Raw genomic sequence first — 15,787 nt, 5'->3', positions numbered from 1 at the left:
CTACATTATCACCTATTTCAAGAGAAAGTAACAAAGACAGCCAAAACCCAGAGAGAGTCTGAGGTCTCACCTATATACCTCCAGCTTCCACTAACTCCGGGGCTGAGCACTGTCAGATCACCCAGCAGCAATAACATGACCCGGACTGACAGAAATGGAGTCTGGCAAGCAATGCCACATGTCCCAGAGCACATCGTACAGGGTTTACCTCAGGTTTGTGGTAGGCAAGAGGAGGTGAGATGAGATTTTTCCCAAGCATACCATTAGAATAATATAGGCAGATGCCACTACTCTAAAATTGCTTTATATAACCTGATTTATCCACGTAGTTGGTCTCGATGCTGGCAGCAGGGTGGCCGGCACCAGAGCGGAGGTCCTCCGGCAGCCTGAGGGGACACCCACACCAGGGCAGATTTCTCCTGGCAGGGCTGTGGCCCGCAGGAGAGACCACAGTGAAGGAGAGGAAGAGTGCGAGGAGGAAGGAGCGGCGGAGAAACCTCTTTGTACTGACCACGGCTCCATCCCCCAGGCACTGCAGGGAAGGAAGTGGTGGCAGGAGTGAAGCTGAGCTCGGGAGAGGCAGGAGGAAAGGCGTTCATACCTGTCTTTGCTTCCCACTACCTGAATGAGTAATTAAATATCTATTTTAATCGGCAACAAATTAATTTTCTCAAAGTTAGTTTGCTTTACCCTCAACAGCGATTGGTAAGTGATTTCCCCACGTTTATCTCAACCCAGAAGCTTTCTCCCCTCATTCCTCCTATTTTCTCCCCCTGCCCGGCTGCAGGAGTAAGCAGCTGAGTGGGAGCTCAGCTGTTAGCCAAGGTGAACCCCCCGCAATCAAAAAACCCAACCTCCCCCAAAAAACTACACTTGGCCTAATCAAAACAAATTATATTACATCACAGAACTGCAGGTGTGGTTTTTTAACCCCATTGAAGCAACATTGATTTTGTAGAACATCATGAATATGTTTCACAGCAATACTGAACCATGATTTTAGGTTACAGTTAACTATGGCTGCTTTCAGAAACATCTTTTAAATGTAAAGGAGCTTTACATTGTGTCAGTTCAACTGGCCAGGGCAAGAGACCTGAAAACCAACAATAAACTACCCTGGACCCATCATCCGTCAGCACTGGAGGGCTCAAGAGTAAGTCCTCAGCTCTAGGACCCAACTAACACACTAGCCCAAGAAAGCCTCGTTTCCTTGGCTTGTTGGACATGATTTGCATAAATTCTCCATTTAAAAATGGGTATACCACAGGTTTCTGTGCGAGACAACTTTGTGATAGAAACTAGATTCCAGCCTGCTTTAAATAAAAGTATACCTGTTGTTGTATGTTATACTATGAATGGCAGCCACCTTTGTGCAAATGCACAAGAAGTATAAATAAGTGAAAGGCATCATTCCAAATGCATTTGAAATGGCGGGGGCATGTTCAATAAATTATCATCCCCCCACTATCAGTAATGCCTCACCTGAGACACGCTGAATGCAGCAGCACTGACCAGGTAACACTACCACGTGCCCTCTCCACAAGGGTCTGCGTAAGCAAGGTACTTTCAAAAGAACATATAAAAATCACTGGAAAATTAACTCTACTACTCAAAAGCCCTGAATTAAGGTGACCCAAGAGAGAAATACGGTTTCTGCAACAGCTAGTGGCAGCAGCTATGCAGCAACTCTGTTTACTTTAGACCAGCCAGGAGAGCTGAGCCATGGAAATTGTTCCAAAAACTCACTTTCTTTCAAAGGTAAGTTATACCTTGTGGGCTAGCACTGGAAACACAAGCAACAGTTATTTAATGATGCATAGCAGTCCAGAGTACTTTAAGAGAAGAATGAAGAGCACTTTCAAATTAGAAAAGGAACCTTCAGGAAAGAAAGTGAAGTAAATCAAGTCCTCTTTCTCTTGTCAATGACAAGAAAAGTAATTTCAGTTAACCAGAGAGTCAGTTCAGACAAACACTCTGCCACAAAAATACCAACACCAGTTCAAATAGCACCAGGAAAAAAGAGGAGCCTGCCTTGCACCCCAACTCCTCACAGATCCCTTGCGAAAACGAGTACACTTGCAACTGTAGTGCTACTCCGATTCTTTTAAGGAAAGTTGCTGGTCTTTGGACAGAAGAAATGTATCTGGCATAAAAATACCGGTTTCAACTTCTGCTGAGCCACCTTTCTTCAAATCAGACTGTCAGCATCTCTTGGGCATGTTCTGCAGAGACCAGGCATCAACTATTTTTGGGTGTGGAAGGGAAACAACTCTTCCGGTTTCTTTGTTGAGACAATCCAGCACGGGGTTCACTGCATGTGACCAGGCTGGTTTGCGTCCAGGTGAGGCCATACCTTACCAGAAACGGGAGCTAAGCCTCCCTGGTTAAATCCAGCAAATAGTTCATCGCTACCCAGTCAAACCGGGTCAAAAGTCTAACCTGAAGGGCACGAATTTAGCCGTCTCATCGAGCTGGTTAATAACAGAAAATAGGGGTCCAAAGGGTTAGCTTCTGCACGGCTTTGGCAAAGTTAAACTGCAATTGAACTACCACCACATGATCCAGATGTCTGCATAAAAAAAGAAGTAAGTTTGTATGCGTTCACCAGATGACACATTTCAGAAGTTGTAAATCACAGTGATTTGATTGATTTCCAGAGTGGCATACTGAATGTGACTCCTTCCGGCATTTCCCAGTGCAGCTGGGAAAGTTTGTCAATAAAATTACTTTTTAACAGAGAGAGATGACATGTCTGAGACAGAAAACTTTGAGCATACAGCTACCACTGCACAACAAATAAAATACTATTGACATAACTGAAGACCACCAAAACTGATATCACTAGATTCTTTAAGAAATCTCAACATAGAGAATTACCTATGTTCTCTTTACAAGAGAAGGGAAGGTAACATTTTCCTCTATCTCCACCGTTCTCCCTCTGCTCCCATCTTTGACTCTCACTTTACCAATAAGATTATTCATTCAAAAATTAGTCTAGAGGATTTGGATAGTTTAAGGTTTGAGTTAGCATATAAATGTGAACTTCATGCAATTAATCTCATTTCTTTAAAGCAGTAACACACACTGAAAACCAAAAAAAAAAAAAAAAAAAAAACCCCACCAAACCCAAAACCAAACCAAATCAAATCTATTTTAACATCCTTTTGCTTTCAGAAGGCTTCAAAATGTCAGCTTCAAAGAAAAAACTCTCCACCTTGGATTTTTAGATCAATTTAAACCAGCTGAGTTTAAAAACACTGGATGGCTGAGTACACACTAAGTGTTGTGGGCCCTGCTGGAACTAGATAATTTGCAGGCAATGACAACAAATTCTGAGGGTGTAAAAATATTTGAACATTTACCAAGATCCCATCTGAGTCCAGAACAGAGATTGAGCTCAAACTTTATTTTTTTAAATCTTTACCAAGTTGGCTTTGATTTTTAATGAAAACAGTCTTCCAATATGCAAGAACTTTCTAAACACCTTGACTAATCTGCTAGGTTTGATCATTTATCTAATGGAATAGATATAAAATTAAATGACAAGTATTGCCATGGTTTCATCTCAGATGTATAACATGAATTTCAAGAATACTAGGTTTCCATCTGTGTTTCTTACAGAGTAAGAACATTTATCTGTTCTTGAAGCACATCATGAGGTTCTTCTGGTTCTGCTATCTTTTAGTATTAATGACACACACTTAATTCTGTTATCTTTCCTTATCTTTCTGGGCACACGAAGTAGAAGGTGACAGGGACCGGTCAGCAAAATCCTGTGGATTTTTCCACAGGAGGTAGTGGATTGAACTCTTCCACCCAGTATACCTTTAATGGGAGTTTGGTCTTCCTTCTTTCGTTCCAACAGCCGGGTAGTCAGATGAGGACATGGCTACAATACCTGCCAGGATTCTAAAAGTACCACCTCCTACTTCTGTAGCTCCTACCATTTGTTACATGGAAAAAAATAATAATCTTAAGAAGAGTTTGCATCTTCTTCCACTTTTGGAATCTATGAAGCAAAAGTAAGTAGGACTACACAACATTTCTGAAGAGTGGGCATACACGTTTTATATTTTATATATAATATACATAAAGTATATACAAAGTAGTGCAGGGCTGGCTCAAGATCTTCAGGAAAGCCCAACCAACACTGGACATTAGACACGGACTTTCAAGCCCACATTATGCCAACTACGTCTGACCTTACGCATATGGAAATGTATTTCCTTATATAAGTACATACTGATCTAGTTATATAAAGTATGATTTTTAGACCCTCTGGTTCCTATAATTGCACCCTAAATTGACAAGAGTTCTGTCCTCAGTCTTGCATTTTTAGTTTGTGCAATTACATTGTGTAACTGCCAAGCTGTCACATTAGCCACACTCCTTCCCCAAAAGGGGACCACCACATTGCTCTCACAGGAGATTTACCTGAACAGATACAGCAATGAAGTACTTAGATACTACAGCAACTGATAAAATTCCAGTCTATGAAATATATGCAGCCTGGCTGATGACCCTGAGGCTGCTTAGTTCTCTTATAGCAGAATTTGCCCTTAAAATGCATCATCCCAGGGAACAATCACGTTGTGCAACTGCCATTTCAGAAAAAAGAAAGCAAGATCACACTACTTTGTAACCCAAGTATATATCAGAAGTAGCATCTACTGAGAGCAAGTAAGGGTCTTGAATTCAGAGTGGAACCCAGCTTCAGTTTGTGAGAGTTCTTCAAGTTCAAAAATGAAAATGGAAGGCCACAGAATGACCCAGCTGTCTTAAGTCTGGCAGTAACTTGCTTGTATAGTTCAATTTTTCCCCAGTTCAATAGGCAACTCTGGGAGATCCATTTCCCAACCCTGTCATTCCAAAGAGGTTTGCAATACCGCTCTAACACTGGTTTGGAAGTAGATTTTTTTCTTTTTCCCCCCTTTGGGACCCTTACAGGAAGCCCTCAAAACAACAGCAGCTTTTGTTGTTCTGCCAAAATGTGACTTGATTAATATTATTAGAGGGGGAAGGGCAAATACAGAAATAATTTATAACGCTTCTCCAGAGAATTTGCTCTTGCAACCTGCCCTGCTGTCAGGTCATTTCTTGGAACGCATACTGAAACCTGGAAAAATCTATGGAGCATGGTCTCTATTCCCATTTGTTTATTCTGGGTCTCAAGAATATTTTTCAGTCAAAGTAACAGGAGTTGAAGTTAACTGTTTCACTGCTTAAGTATATATAGGTTCATGCTTCCATCCAAAGAGAAAAATATTCTAATAATGCTTTTAAATACGTGTCTAAAAATATGACTGGAGACAGTGCATGTGAAAATTATACTGTGAAAATAAATCATGAATTATACATATAAGTACATGTGTAAAAAGACACATGACTGAAGTTTATTAGTGTTGAATCTCAAGCTCTTCAAAGTTAGAAAACACAGGATTTAAGCCTGCCTGCTTGCAGCTGTCTTTGAAACATCTTTTTGCAGTTGTTTAATGACAGTCCTTACGTACATATTATAATCAGTCTATTTTTTCCAGAGAATCCAAATTCCATATAAAACAAAGAAAGGTCAGCCGTAACTATTTTTTTTTTTTCCCTTCTTTGTTTGGCGTATCTTCAGAGCAGAAGCACACTCTCCAAGGCAGCATTCAGCTGCCTCTGCCATGAAACCATTCCTCCTCCTTCCATGAAAATGCATACTGACCGGGACGGAGGGAGAAGAGAAGGCAAGAAACAGGGCTGTGCACAAAACTTTAATTCTAAGCTTTTTAATTTTAAGCTTTTGACTTTGTCACCTTCACGTTATTCTTGTCAAGCAGTGGAGGGGCCTTTTACATTTTTAACAAAGTGAAGCAAAATTTAAAATTGCTTCCTCACGTAGCACCATCCAAACATATGCTCAGTTCATACACGCTACAGATCTTTAATGCTCACCTGAGCCCTGTAGGTGTAACCCCTAGGTTGCCATCCTCGGTGAGGACTAACAGCCAGCAGAAATAGGATGCTTTTCTGGTGGGTTTGAGAGACTTCTGTTTGCAGCAAAGCATTCCTGAGCACGAAGAATACTGGACTCTATTCCAGATCCACGTGATCTTACAGACATTAACCTTTGGCACCTTCCCCACAAGAGCGACCCCTTTTGCACCATTCCTTTTAACGTGTTCTGTTTTGACTTGTCCTATCCTTATCTTCAGACCCCTTACCAATCTCCTCTCACTCACATCGTTGCTTTTAGTCACAGGCTTCTCACCCAAATTCCAAACTTCCCCCCCCCATCTAGTCTCATCCACCTTTCAATTCACTCCACAACACCTCCTCTTTCCAAAGTCAACACCATGTCTCCAGTCTCCTTCACAGTCATTCTCAGTTCTCCTCCCACCAATGTTCTGTATATGGAACATCTATTTCTACTTAGTTAAAAAAAAATATCAGGATGAAAGTTGTATTTTTAAGCAGCCTAGGGAAAATCTTCCCTTCTTACAGGAAGGTTAGAATAAGAACAATCCGGTAAGTGTTTCAATACTAAGAGAGCTGGAAAACTCCTACTCATTAGCTCAGCTCTTGTGAGCTCCCAGCTTTAGCCATAATGATCAGTCCAGTTCATCAGACACAGTAATGACTCATTTTTACCACAAAGTGACCTGGAGGTGTGATCTGAACCACCAATGACCGATTAAATCGCCGCTCTTGTTAAGCTGTACCAAATTCACACTCTGCTGATCATCACCGCTCATCTTAACACCAGTTCCAGCATCGGTACAAACCTTTGGGCATCAGAATCATTTACAGGAATTTCCTTACAGTACTCTGTTACAAGGGGAATAAATAAGCCTGGTGTAACATAACTTCAGTTCAAGTCAAAATTAGTACCTTTTGGAAAGACATGAATAAAAGTGCATATGGTCATGAACATACAGAATCTGTTCTTAACAGGAGAATTTAACCTGTGTTCGATGAGTATGCTCAATGCATTTTAATTTTGAGCAATTCTTGCAAATTAAGCCCTGAGCGTACAAAAGCAGCCATGGAACCTCACTGCAGCCAAGGGAAATCTCACCCTAAAGAAATACCTTTCAACATCCAGACTTAAATGCTTTGCTAAAACAAGCATAACAACCTTTCCAAGACATTGGAGACAAAATGAGAATGCCACCCTTCTTTGGGACAGAAAGACATTCAGTTTAGAACTAACTCAATAGGATAAAAATCTCAAAACTAGCAACCAATTTGAAAAATTTCAAACCAAAGACTACTTTATTTGTAGTTAAGTACGGTAGCATTCACAAGTTGTTAATAGAAATAGAACTTCAAAACCAAACTTTGAATAGTAAATCCTTCCCTTTTAAGGGCTCTGATCACAAAATACTCTTCCTCCCTTGTAGGCTTGTAATGAGATAATTCATCAAATTTTACCCAATATGATGAAAACATATTGTTATATATTATAGAACCTATCATGGTTTTTGAGTACAGAGTTACCTCTGGAGATGACAGTACACCCAATAGCTCAAATTAAGGAAAAATCTAGAAGACTTTTAGGAAATAAAAGCAAAACTTGTGCTTTGGACTTTAAGAATATTCTTCCTAATCCAATGCACAGAAACCATGACAAATCTGACAGATACAACCTTCCTCTTACTCTGTTAGAAGAGCTTCATTCAGCAAATAATCAGACATACTTATCTATTGCACACTTTGCTGGACTGAACCCAACATAGCTTTGTCAATTGACAATAATTTTGACCAAGGTAATTGTAGGATTTGAGATAACATCTTTTTCAGAAGGCAGTAAGTTTCCTTAGCCTTCTCGATAACAGAAACATTGGCTAAGTATCAAGTATTGTTTTGTTGTGTTGCCTCGTAGCTAGCTTATAATATTGCTTCATTCTCCACTTAATGCACAAAGGGCAAGGATGAGAGTAATGGTTTGAAACTTTATACACTAAAAATAGCTTTGTTTGGGTTTTTTGGAGTAGAACAATCAAAAAAGTTTTAACAAAACAAGACATCGGTTTGGCAGAGTATTCACAGTCAGTGACTTTGTAGCTCTTTCCTAATCCACAATTCAGCATTGGCTGTCTCTCGGCCCAAAACAGTGACTATGTTTTAGCATTTACAAACTTCATTCTTTACACATCATTGACTACTCGGATAAAAAAAGAGGACAAGGTTTATTTCTGTTTAATCTTGCCTGAAGGATATACCGTAAACAGCTGATGCAGATTACTACTACATCTCCTGCTCATTTGCATGCAACCACAATCCTTGAAAACAGGATTTCTGATCCAGAACTGAAATTTGCAGCAAAGATTTTATTTGGGATAACAGCATTTTGGTAAACTCGTTTCCACAGTCTGTTAGCTCAGACACAGCTTTACATAAGGTCAATGATCACTAAAGTTATTTCAGAGTCTTCTGGTTTTAATGCAAATTGTTCAGCAGCTATTGTGGAAGACTTCTGAAAGTGATGTAGAGGTTTGGGTTTTTTTACCTAGGTGATCTCTTACAGCCTACGGCCACTGAAAGGAGATGCAGTTATATGAAGCAGTGTACTCTTCTCCCAAAAACCCCTACAATAACAGCACCTACTAACATCATCACTTGTTGACATCACTCTCTGGCTCTTGGGCAGGCCATGGGCTGTCCAGCCCGCAGATGAGGAGTCCACTGTTTGCTCGAAGGAAATGCTGAGATGAAGCGGGAAGGCGGTGACAGTGGCTACTGAAACCCCCTGCTTAAAACCTTACTCCAAATTCAAAGAGACACTAACCATTCAGGCAGAAGCAGGCATTCTTAGAAATGGGGAAGTGCCGGGAAGTTCAGAAAGCTGAGGCAGCCAGCCAACAGAACAGCGCATGCCAGCTCCACTTCAGAACAGCGTCGCCTAGCACCTACAAGTTGTTCCTTCTGCTCACTCCTACCTCCCAAAACCAGAAGAAAACAAAACCAAAAACAATCAAACAAAAACTTTATCCTAAAACTTCAGTCCTGGCACAGAGCATTTCCCATTGGCAGTATCATGATCCCTTCTGTATAAAGAGATTTCATGGAGTATCACAGAGTAAAGTTTTACCCTTCAAACACAAATTATTACAAAAGGCAGGTCAGGAGCTGCACAGTCCCAACAATTAATTTCTTTTCCTCTGACTTTTAACCTATCTAGCTCTAGGAAGATAAATCCTCTGGGAGGTTCCTCCTTTTGATCACCTTCACACCATTGTCAATCTCTAATAAGAACTTCAATTTTTCTAGGCAACAACAGTAGGAAACTGCAATGTATCCCCAACATTTGATATTGTCCAAATTCTAGGAAAGAAAGAAAAAGGAACAAAGCGAAGTATTTTTTTTAAAAAAACAAGAAAATCCTCATTGAGTTATTGCCTATACTAGGAACTCAAAGGAAAATATTTACAACATTTCTAAACAGTTCCAGCTCCCCAGATAACTAACGTGATTTCATCTCTCTCCAAATCATTTTCTCATGCACTATTGAAATTTCATTTCTGCCTAAGACTCACTGGAGTTTTCAGAGAAAGTAGTCATTCAAGGCTGTGAGTCAGCAATCACAATTACCGGTAAGTCAGCAGAGCTGGCAAAAGTATTGACACCATAACCTCAATTAAAAAAAAAAAAAACCACCAAAAAAACCCCCAAACTTACCACAGTTAGTTAGCAAGCAATGGAAACCTGCTAGCTCACACCTATCTGTCCATCATGTGAGGAATGTTTTTGCCTGGGCTGATTAGCAATCCTTTGCTTGCTACAAAATGCTCATTTAAAGCTCATTCAGAGTAGTAAAGCCACTGGGCTACCCAGAGCTTATGTTGAAGGAGCTGCTCCTAGAAGGCTTCTGGCACAGGTAGAGGGAAGTTGGTGAGGTTCTCTTTAGATATGGCAGTTCACACTTCCCTAATATAAGTAAAAGTTGCAGAATTGCATCCTGAAATAGCAGATGAAAAAAGAAGGAAGGGAAAGGTGGAACAGAGTCCCCATACCAACAGCAGCACATTTAGAATTTCCCCTTATTCTCCCTAACCCGTGAATCAGGTCAGTTACAGATTTAGAGAATAAGCCCCTGCCTTGTTTTCTCTATATATTGCATGATTCAAGCAAAGTTACCTCATTAACTTGTTTCTTGTCCAGGTGAAAAACTTGACCAGAACTCGTTGAGGCGATTTCTTCATAGACCTTGTAACCAATATGATCCCTGTCATCACAGTCTCCAGTCAGCACAAATACTACCTGTATTTAAAAAAAAAAAAAAAAAAATTAAAAAAATAATCTAGCACGTGGTGCTAACTTCAGGAAAAAGCATTAAGGCATGACAACAAAAAGAACTGCATCACTTGGTACAGGTTCATATTACTTTGCCTGAAGGACAGCTATATTGCACTCCCTACTGATGGAAAAAGCAGTGAAGGAGGAAAGGAACAGACAGGAATCACCTCAGAAGTGATACTCATCTGTCAGCACTTGTACTTCCCAGAGTACTTACTTCAGAACACTGTAAGAACATCCACATAACTGGCAAGCTGACCAGGAATACATACACTGGCAGAAGGTTCACTTGAACTATTTAATTCACAACATAGAAGAATTTTACCCTTCAATATTGAGAAAACAGGGCATTAAATACCTAAACCAGCTCAGAATGCAAATCCCCTCTGTACCTGTGATTGTTTCTGTTGAATGAGCTGGAGCACTTCATGGGTAAGTCTATAATCTTTGGATCGTGCATCAGTAAATACATAGATGAAAGAACCGGGAAGAGATATTTCTAGAGCAATCTTTATTGCCCCGATGCTCATCTCTGGACAGTCTCCACCACCCTGTTCACAATTAGAAGAAAAACAAAGCATTTTTTAAGAAAAAAAGAACATACCAAATAAGTTAGTAATAAGTTGGGGAGGTTCAAGACAAATTCTTTTCTAATAATTTATTCACTTCTTTATCCTAAGCATTGCATGGTTTCTGCAGGGTGCTGTCACAGACTCACACTCACAAGCAACAACTGTAACAATTCCTTAGGGAAGATAAAAATCAAAGGAAAGGCTGTGGTTAGCCCTGCAAATAGTTGGTGTGGCGGTCACTCTTATCTTTCCTGGGAGCACCGTGTTTTGTTTAGCTCCAGCTCCGGTGACAGCTCCGTTTCCTATACTCACACGCTCCCTTACCGGCTGACAACTTAATTGCTCCGGTAGTATGCAGCAGCCACGGGAGGTCACGGTCATAGTCGCCGATGGGAAATGATCTCAGCCAAGCGGTGCTGAGCTCCAGGAGGACCTTTCGATACCCAAAGAGCAAGAACTTGACCCAGGCATCACACTGCGGGACAGCCGGTGCGGGGGGCTTGCAGAGGGGGCACAGGTGATGCGCTCCCTGCAGTGCTAAGGAGGCAGCTGCCTAGCTGGAGATTTTGCAGACCATGTGTTCAATCAAAATGCTTCCAAGTATGACTGTAACTTTGTAAGAAAAAAACCAACAGAGTCTCTTTCTTCCTAAATTAAGAATTAGAGGAAAATACAGTTTAAATAAAAGTTCACTTTAACTTACACAGAAATTAACTTGGCATATTGAAGACAGAACTTTCCAAAGAGCTGAAGACTAACTGTAAAACCTGCCTCTAAACAGCAACAGATCTCTGCACTTCCAAGATTGAATATAAAATGTTTTTCTTTTACTTCTAAAATCAAATGCCTTCACACATACTTATAGACAAATCTCCACATGCTGGGAAGGAAGAAGAAAAAAAAGATAATGCAGTTGTTCCATCTAATTTTAATTCTTGAGACGCCATCAGAAATGAGGTTTTGAGGTTAATCATTCACACAGACATATGAACGAGATAAAACCTTGTTTCCCACAGTCCCCTAAGTCCTTAAGAATTTCAGCTGTCCCCAGTGAAATGTTCACATCAGTAACAATTTTTAATTTATCAGTATCTTTAATCCCATTTCAAAGCAAGAATATCAATAAACTTCTCATCTATGTTAAAGAATAGGTACATCACCATTTTTCTTTTTATAAGTTAATCCCTTCTAAATGTAGTCTTACTTTTATGGGAAAAGCAAGTGGTAGACTTCAGACTGCCTGAAATTCAAGAGAGAATTCTCCAAAAACATTTTTGACACATGTCAAAACTTTACTTTGGCAATGCTTATATAGAGCTATGGACAGATCAGTATATCCAAGTTCTTTCTTTCCTGCTCTTGCAAAGTAAGTATTACCTTCAGCAAAAGACTCTTCCACGTAAAGCTTTAATTTGTAGGCAAAGTCAAGGTAATAGCTAATTTCTACAGACACCTACTTGGAACAAGAAAAAAAAAAAATCTCTATTCCCACTTGAAGCCTACTAGATTATCTCATGTAATATTCTACACGGCAGGATCTATTTTCTACATATAATAGGAAGAGCACTGCTGAGCTAAATGGTTATTCTGAGAACAAGTGTGAACTTTTTTATTCTTATTCTCATAACATAGAAGAGGGGCATTCTCAAAAGGCAGCTATGTAGAATGACAAAGACAAGTGTATTAACTCTAAAAAAAAAAAAAGAGAATTTTTCTTTACATGTTTCCTGCTTTTCTCTCTAAATTGCAATTAAATATGGTTACAATTACCGTGCAAAGTTTTCTGGAAACACAGAGGTGAGTAAAGCTCAGCAAGTCTCATTTTCCATTCAGTTTGAACAGGCACACAGAAATTTAGGTTGTTAGCTCAGCTCATCTGTACTATTCATATTTCTTATGTCTAATTTTAATATCTATACAGTTATCTACTTAAGTGGCATTGGATCCACTTACAAGAGGATAAATATAGTGTCTGATTTAAAAAGTATTCTCAATAACTTTTACCGAAAACTATTTTCATTAAGCTGTCATTTTTACACTGACAAATACTCAGATAAGGTCTTTTCATAACGGTGATTCAAGCGTATCAGCATCTGTATCACAGGATCATGTAACACTCAAACTAGGTGAATATACTTTAAAAGATTTTCTTATAGACAAGATTTAAGTATATTGCTCATGCAAATAACTATGCATTGTGAAAACTGTATTTAATATGAGAATACACCAAGAATCTGGTTAACCCTTAAAAAAGGCACTAAGAAGCCACTGCTGCCCACGTACAAGATATTGTTGTGCTGGCCATAAGAACGATTCAGAGTTACAGATGAAACACAGGCAAAATGGGATCAACTTCTGAGGTGTCAAAGGAACACCTCCTTTGTCACCTTGACTGTAAAAGGAACAGGCCTGGTTTCTTCAGTGACAGGTATACAGGCTCATTTTTACCCCATGTCCAATGCCAACCAAAAGCCCATTTCTAATGTCACATACAGACCCTCCAAGCGTTCTCTGACCAGATGAAGTTTGTTGGAAACCAAGAGCCAGCTTGTCCTACTGCCCCGAGAGGACAAGTTTTGCAGTATGCCTGGACAGCATATTTTGATCTGTTTTATACGTAAGACTCCTTAAAATAATTTATCTTTACCTTAATTTTAGCTTTGTTCATTAATGAGAATATTTGCTCTATGCCCTTTTTTAAAATGAACCTAACCTAAAATTTCCCCTACCTCCAAAATATTCATCCTTGCATCTTTTAACTGCCTTTCTAGGAAAAATACTAGCAACAAACACATAGGAAGTGTTCACGTTTTCTGGGAGAACTACTGCAAGGTGTCCTATTAGTCCTGCTCTAAACACTTTTTTAATTTATATTTTGACCCTTCACCTATATAATGAGGGAATCCAAGTCAGTGAGAGTCTTAACTTAGCTGAGTGAGCACATGTTGAAAGTAATTAGAAAATATGTACTCAAACAGGATTAAAGAAAGAAATCTTACATTCATTATACAGAAACTTTTAAACAACTTGTTTGTAAATGAAGAATTTTAAGTTTCCAAAAGCTTCATCTAAATCATATACACCTTTGAGAAATAGCTGCAATTATTGGCCAGTATAGCTATTTAGAAAACAAAAAGTGAAGACCAGAAGGATTTTTATCAAGTTTAAGTTTCCCTATGAAGGAGAACAGCATAACCTTCAAAATTTACTATTGTTTTCTCTGAATTTCAATCTTTCTGCCAACTTTTAAACTACTCATTCTTCCCAAACTAGTACTACTGCCTTTCAAACAATCTTTTATTACAGTGATTACACCACATGCCAGCTTCCAAAAGATGGTTCTTTAAGACAGGAGAGTCTGTCTGGCACTACTAACTCCAGCCAGGTTCTCCACAGGTCAGAAGCATTTTGCTTGATTAAAAGAGACAATAGGATCGTATTTTCTTTCTGTAAGGGTAACTTCATTCCAATACTTCTCTTACCATCACCCCATCCAGGTGTCATTTGTGGTTCATTCTCACCCCGAGAAACTCCACTGAGGAAGACAGAGTGGCGTGCTAGTTCAGAAACTGCCACTGCTCGCCCGAGCACAGCTCCAGAAGTGATTCACAGGGGTTGTTTAAGAGAAGAGTACCCATGCTTTTCAGTCAGGAGCTGCTAAGGAAGGTATGGCAGGGAAGATAGTACCCAAGTGTACTTGATGGGTCGATCTTACAGTCCTTTTGTACCTAAATTAGTTAATTAAAGCTAATGAAGGGCTTTCATGGGAAATAACTTCCAAAACACAGTAAAACAGTTCATAAAAGCGTCTGTGAACAAGTGGCAGGACTAATTAAAACGCAAAATAAATGCTAGCATTATCTAACTCTTCTATCTTGTGTTTTAGAACCAAGTTCCCATACAAAATGATGTAAACTAAGACAAAGTAATTAATCATAACCATAAATTAAGATGACCAGAGAAAAGGAAGATGACAGTTTGTGCAGGTAAAATGACAGAGAGGTGGCCTACATCCTGATGAAGCATTGTAGCAGAAACATCAACACAAGAAGAAAGATTAGAGGGAGAAGCCACGGCCTTTGCTAGAACCACACAGAGAACAAACGAGTTAGTTACTCACCTGAACATAAAGCTCCCTGAGTTCAAATTGAAATTTCTTGGGATCTGTGGTTATTGTCACTGGACCAATTTCTAGGATGAAAAAAAATTTGGAAAGTATGAGGAAACCACAACGTTATCGAAAGACAACTTCAAGCGAAGAGCTGACTGCTTCAGGTTCATAGAATTCTGGTAATAAACAAACTAAAAGCACTTCACAGAAAGGAATCATTGAGAATTTTATACCCAGCACTGAAAGCTATGGTTTCAAATCTAGTACTCCAATACCATTCCAGTATTACCAATTTCTAGGGGTCTTCAATATTTATAGGGACAAATAGCATTCTGTGTGGTGTTTCTTTCACATGTGATTTTGACCAATCATTTAATTGCTCTTAGTAATTAAAAAAAATCCCACAAACACATGCAGCTGCACCAAAAAAAAAAAAGAGTAGTTTTTCAGAAAGAGCTGTATGAGGAAACATGAAGCAGAGGCACCTCTGAACAGAATACATATACTGGCTTCACTGACCAGTGGGGGGACAAAAAGAAAGAAAAAGTGACACATTTTTTGCCTGAAAAAATATGTACCCTCTAGCTGGAAGAGCCCGGTGTAAGCCCAATACCCAACCTCAGCATATCTAGCAGCAGTTGCCAGAAAGAACTGAAGCAGAGTCAACTTAATTCATAGCGTTTGCCATGCCTTTGTATATTGAGAAACAGCAGGACATCAAATTGAATCGAGTGGGCTGCGTGAGTAACGGCAGCATATATTTGAGCGTTTCCCAATTACGCTGGCTGTACCACAAGCCTCCCTCTGCCCCTTCAACAACTGCCTT

The 15,787-nt window shown here is 39.5% G+C and overlaps 1 protein-coding gene across 1 annotated transcript in view; it reads right to left on the bottom strand.

Annotated features, from left to right (window-relative positions):
- The window catches only part of HMCN1 (hemicentin 1), a 206,021-nt gene that overhangs the window by 154,024 nt on the left and 36,210 nt on the right, over positions 1-15,787 (bottom strand). The window contains exons 2-4 of the mRNA XM_075760556.1: positions 14,971-15,041; positions 10,671-10,829; positions 10,120-10,242 (exon numbers count right to left, since the gene is read on the bottom strand). Coding sequence (XP_075616671.1) covers positions 10,120-10,242; positions 10,671-10,829; positions 14,971-15,041 — 353 coding nt within the window. The remainder of the gene's footprint in view (positions 1-10,119; positions 10,243-10,670; positions 10,830-14,970; positions 15,042-15,787) is intronic.

The sequence above is a fragment of the Balearica regulorum genome, chromosome 8, assembly GCF_011004875.1.
Source record: "Balearica regulorum gibbericeps isolate bBalReg1 chromosome 8, bBalReg1.pri, whole genome shotgun sequence".
NCBI lineage: Eukaryota > Metazoa > Chordata > Aves > Gruiformes > Gruidae > Balearica > Balearica regulorum.
Note: the sequence above shows the minus strand (reverse complement) of the source record. Positions and strands in the feature narration are given on the sequence as shown.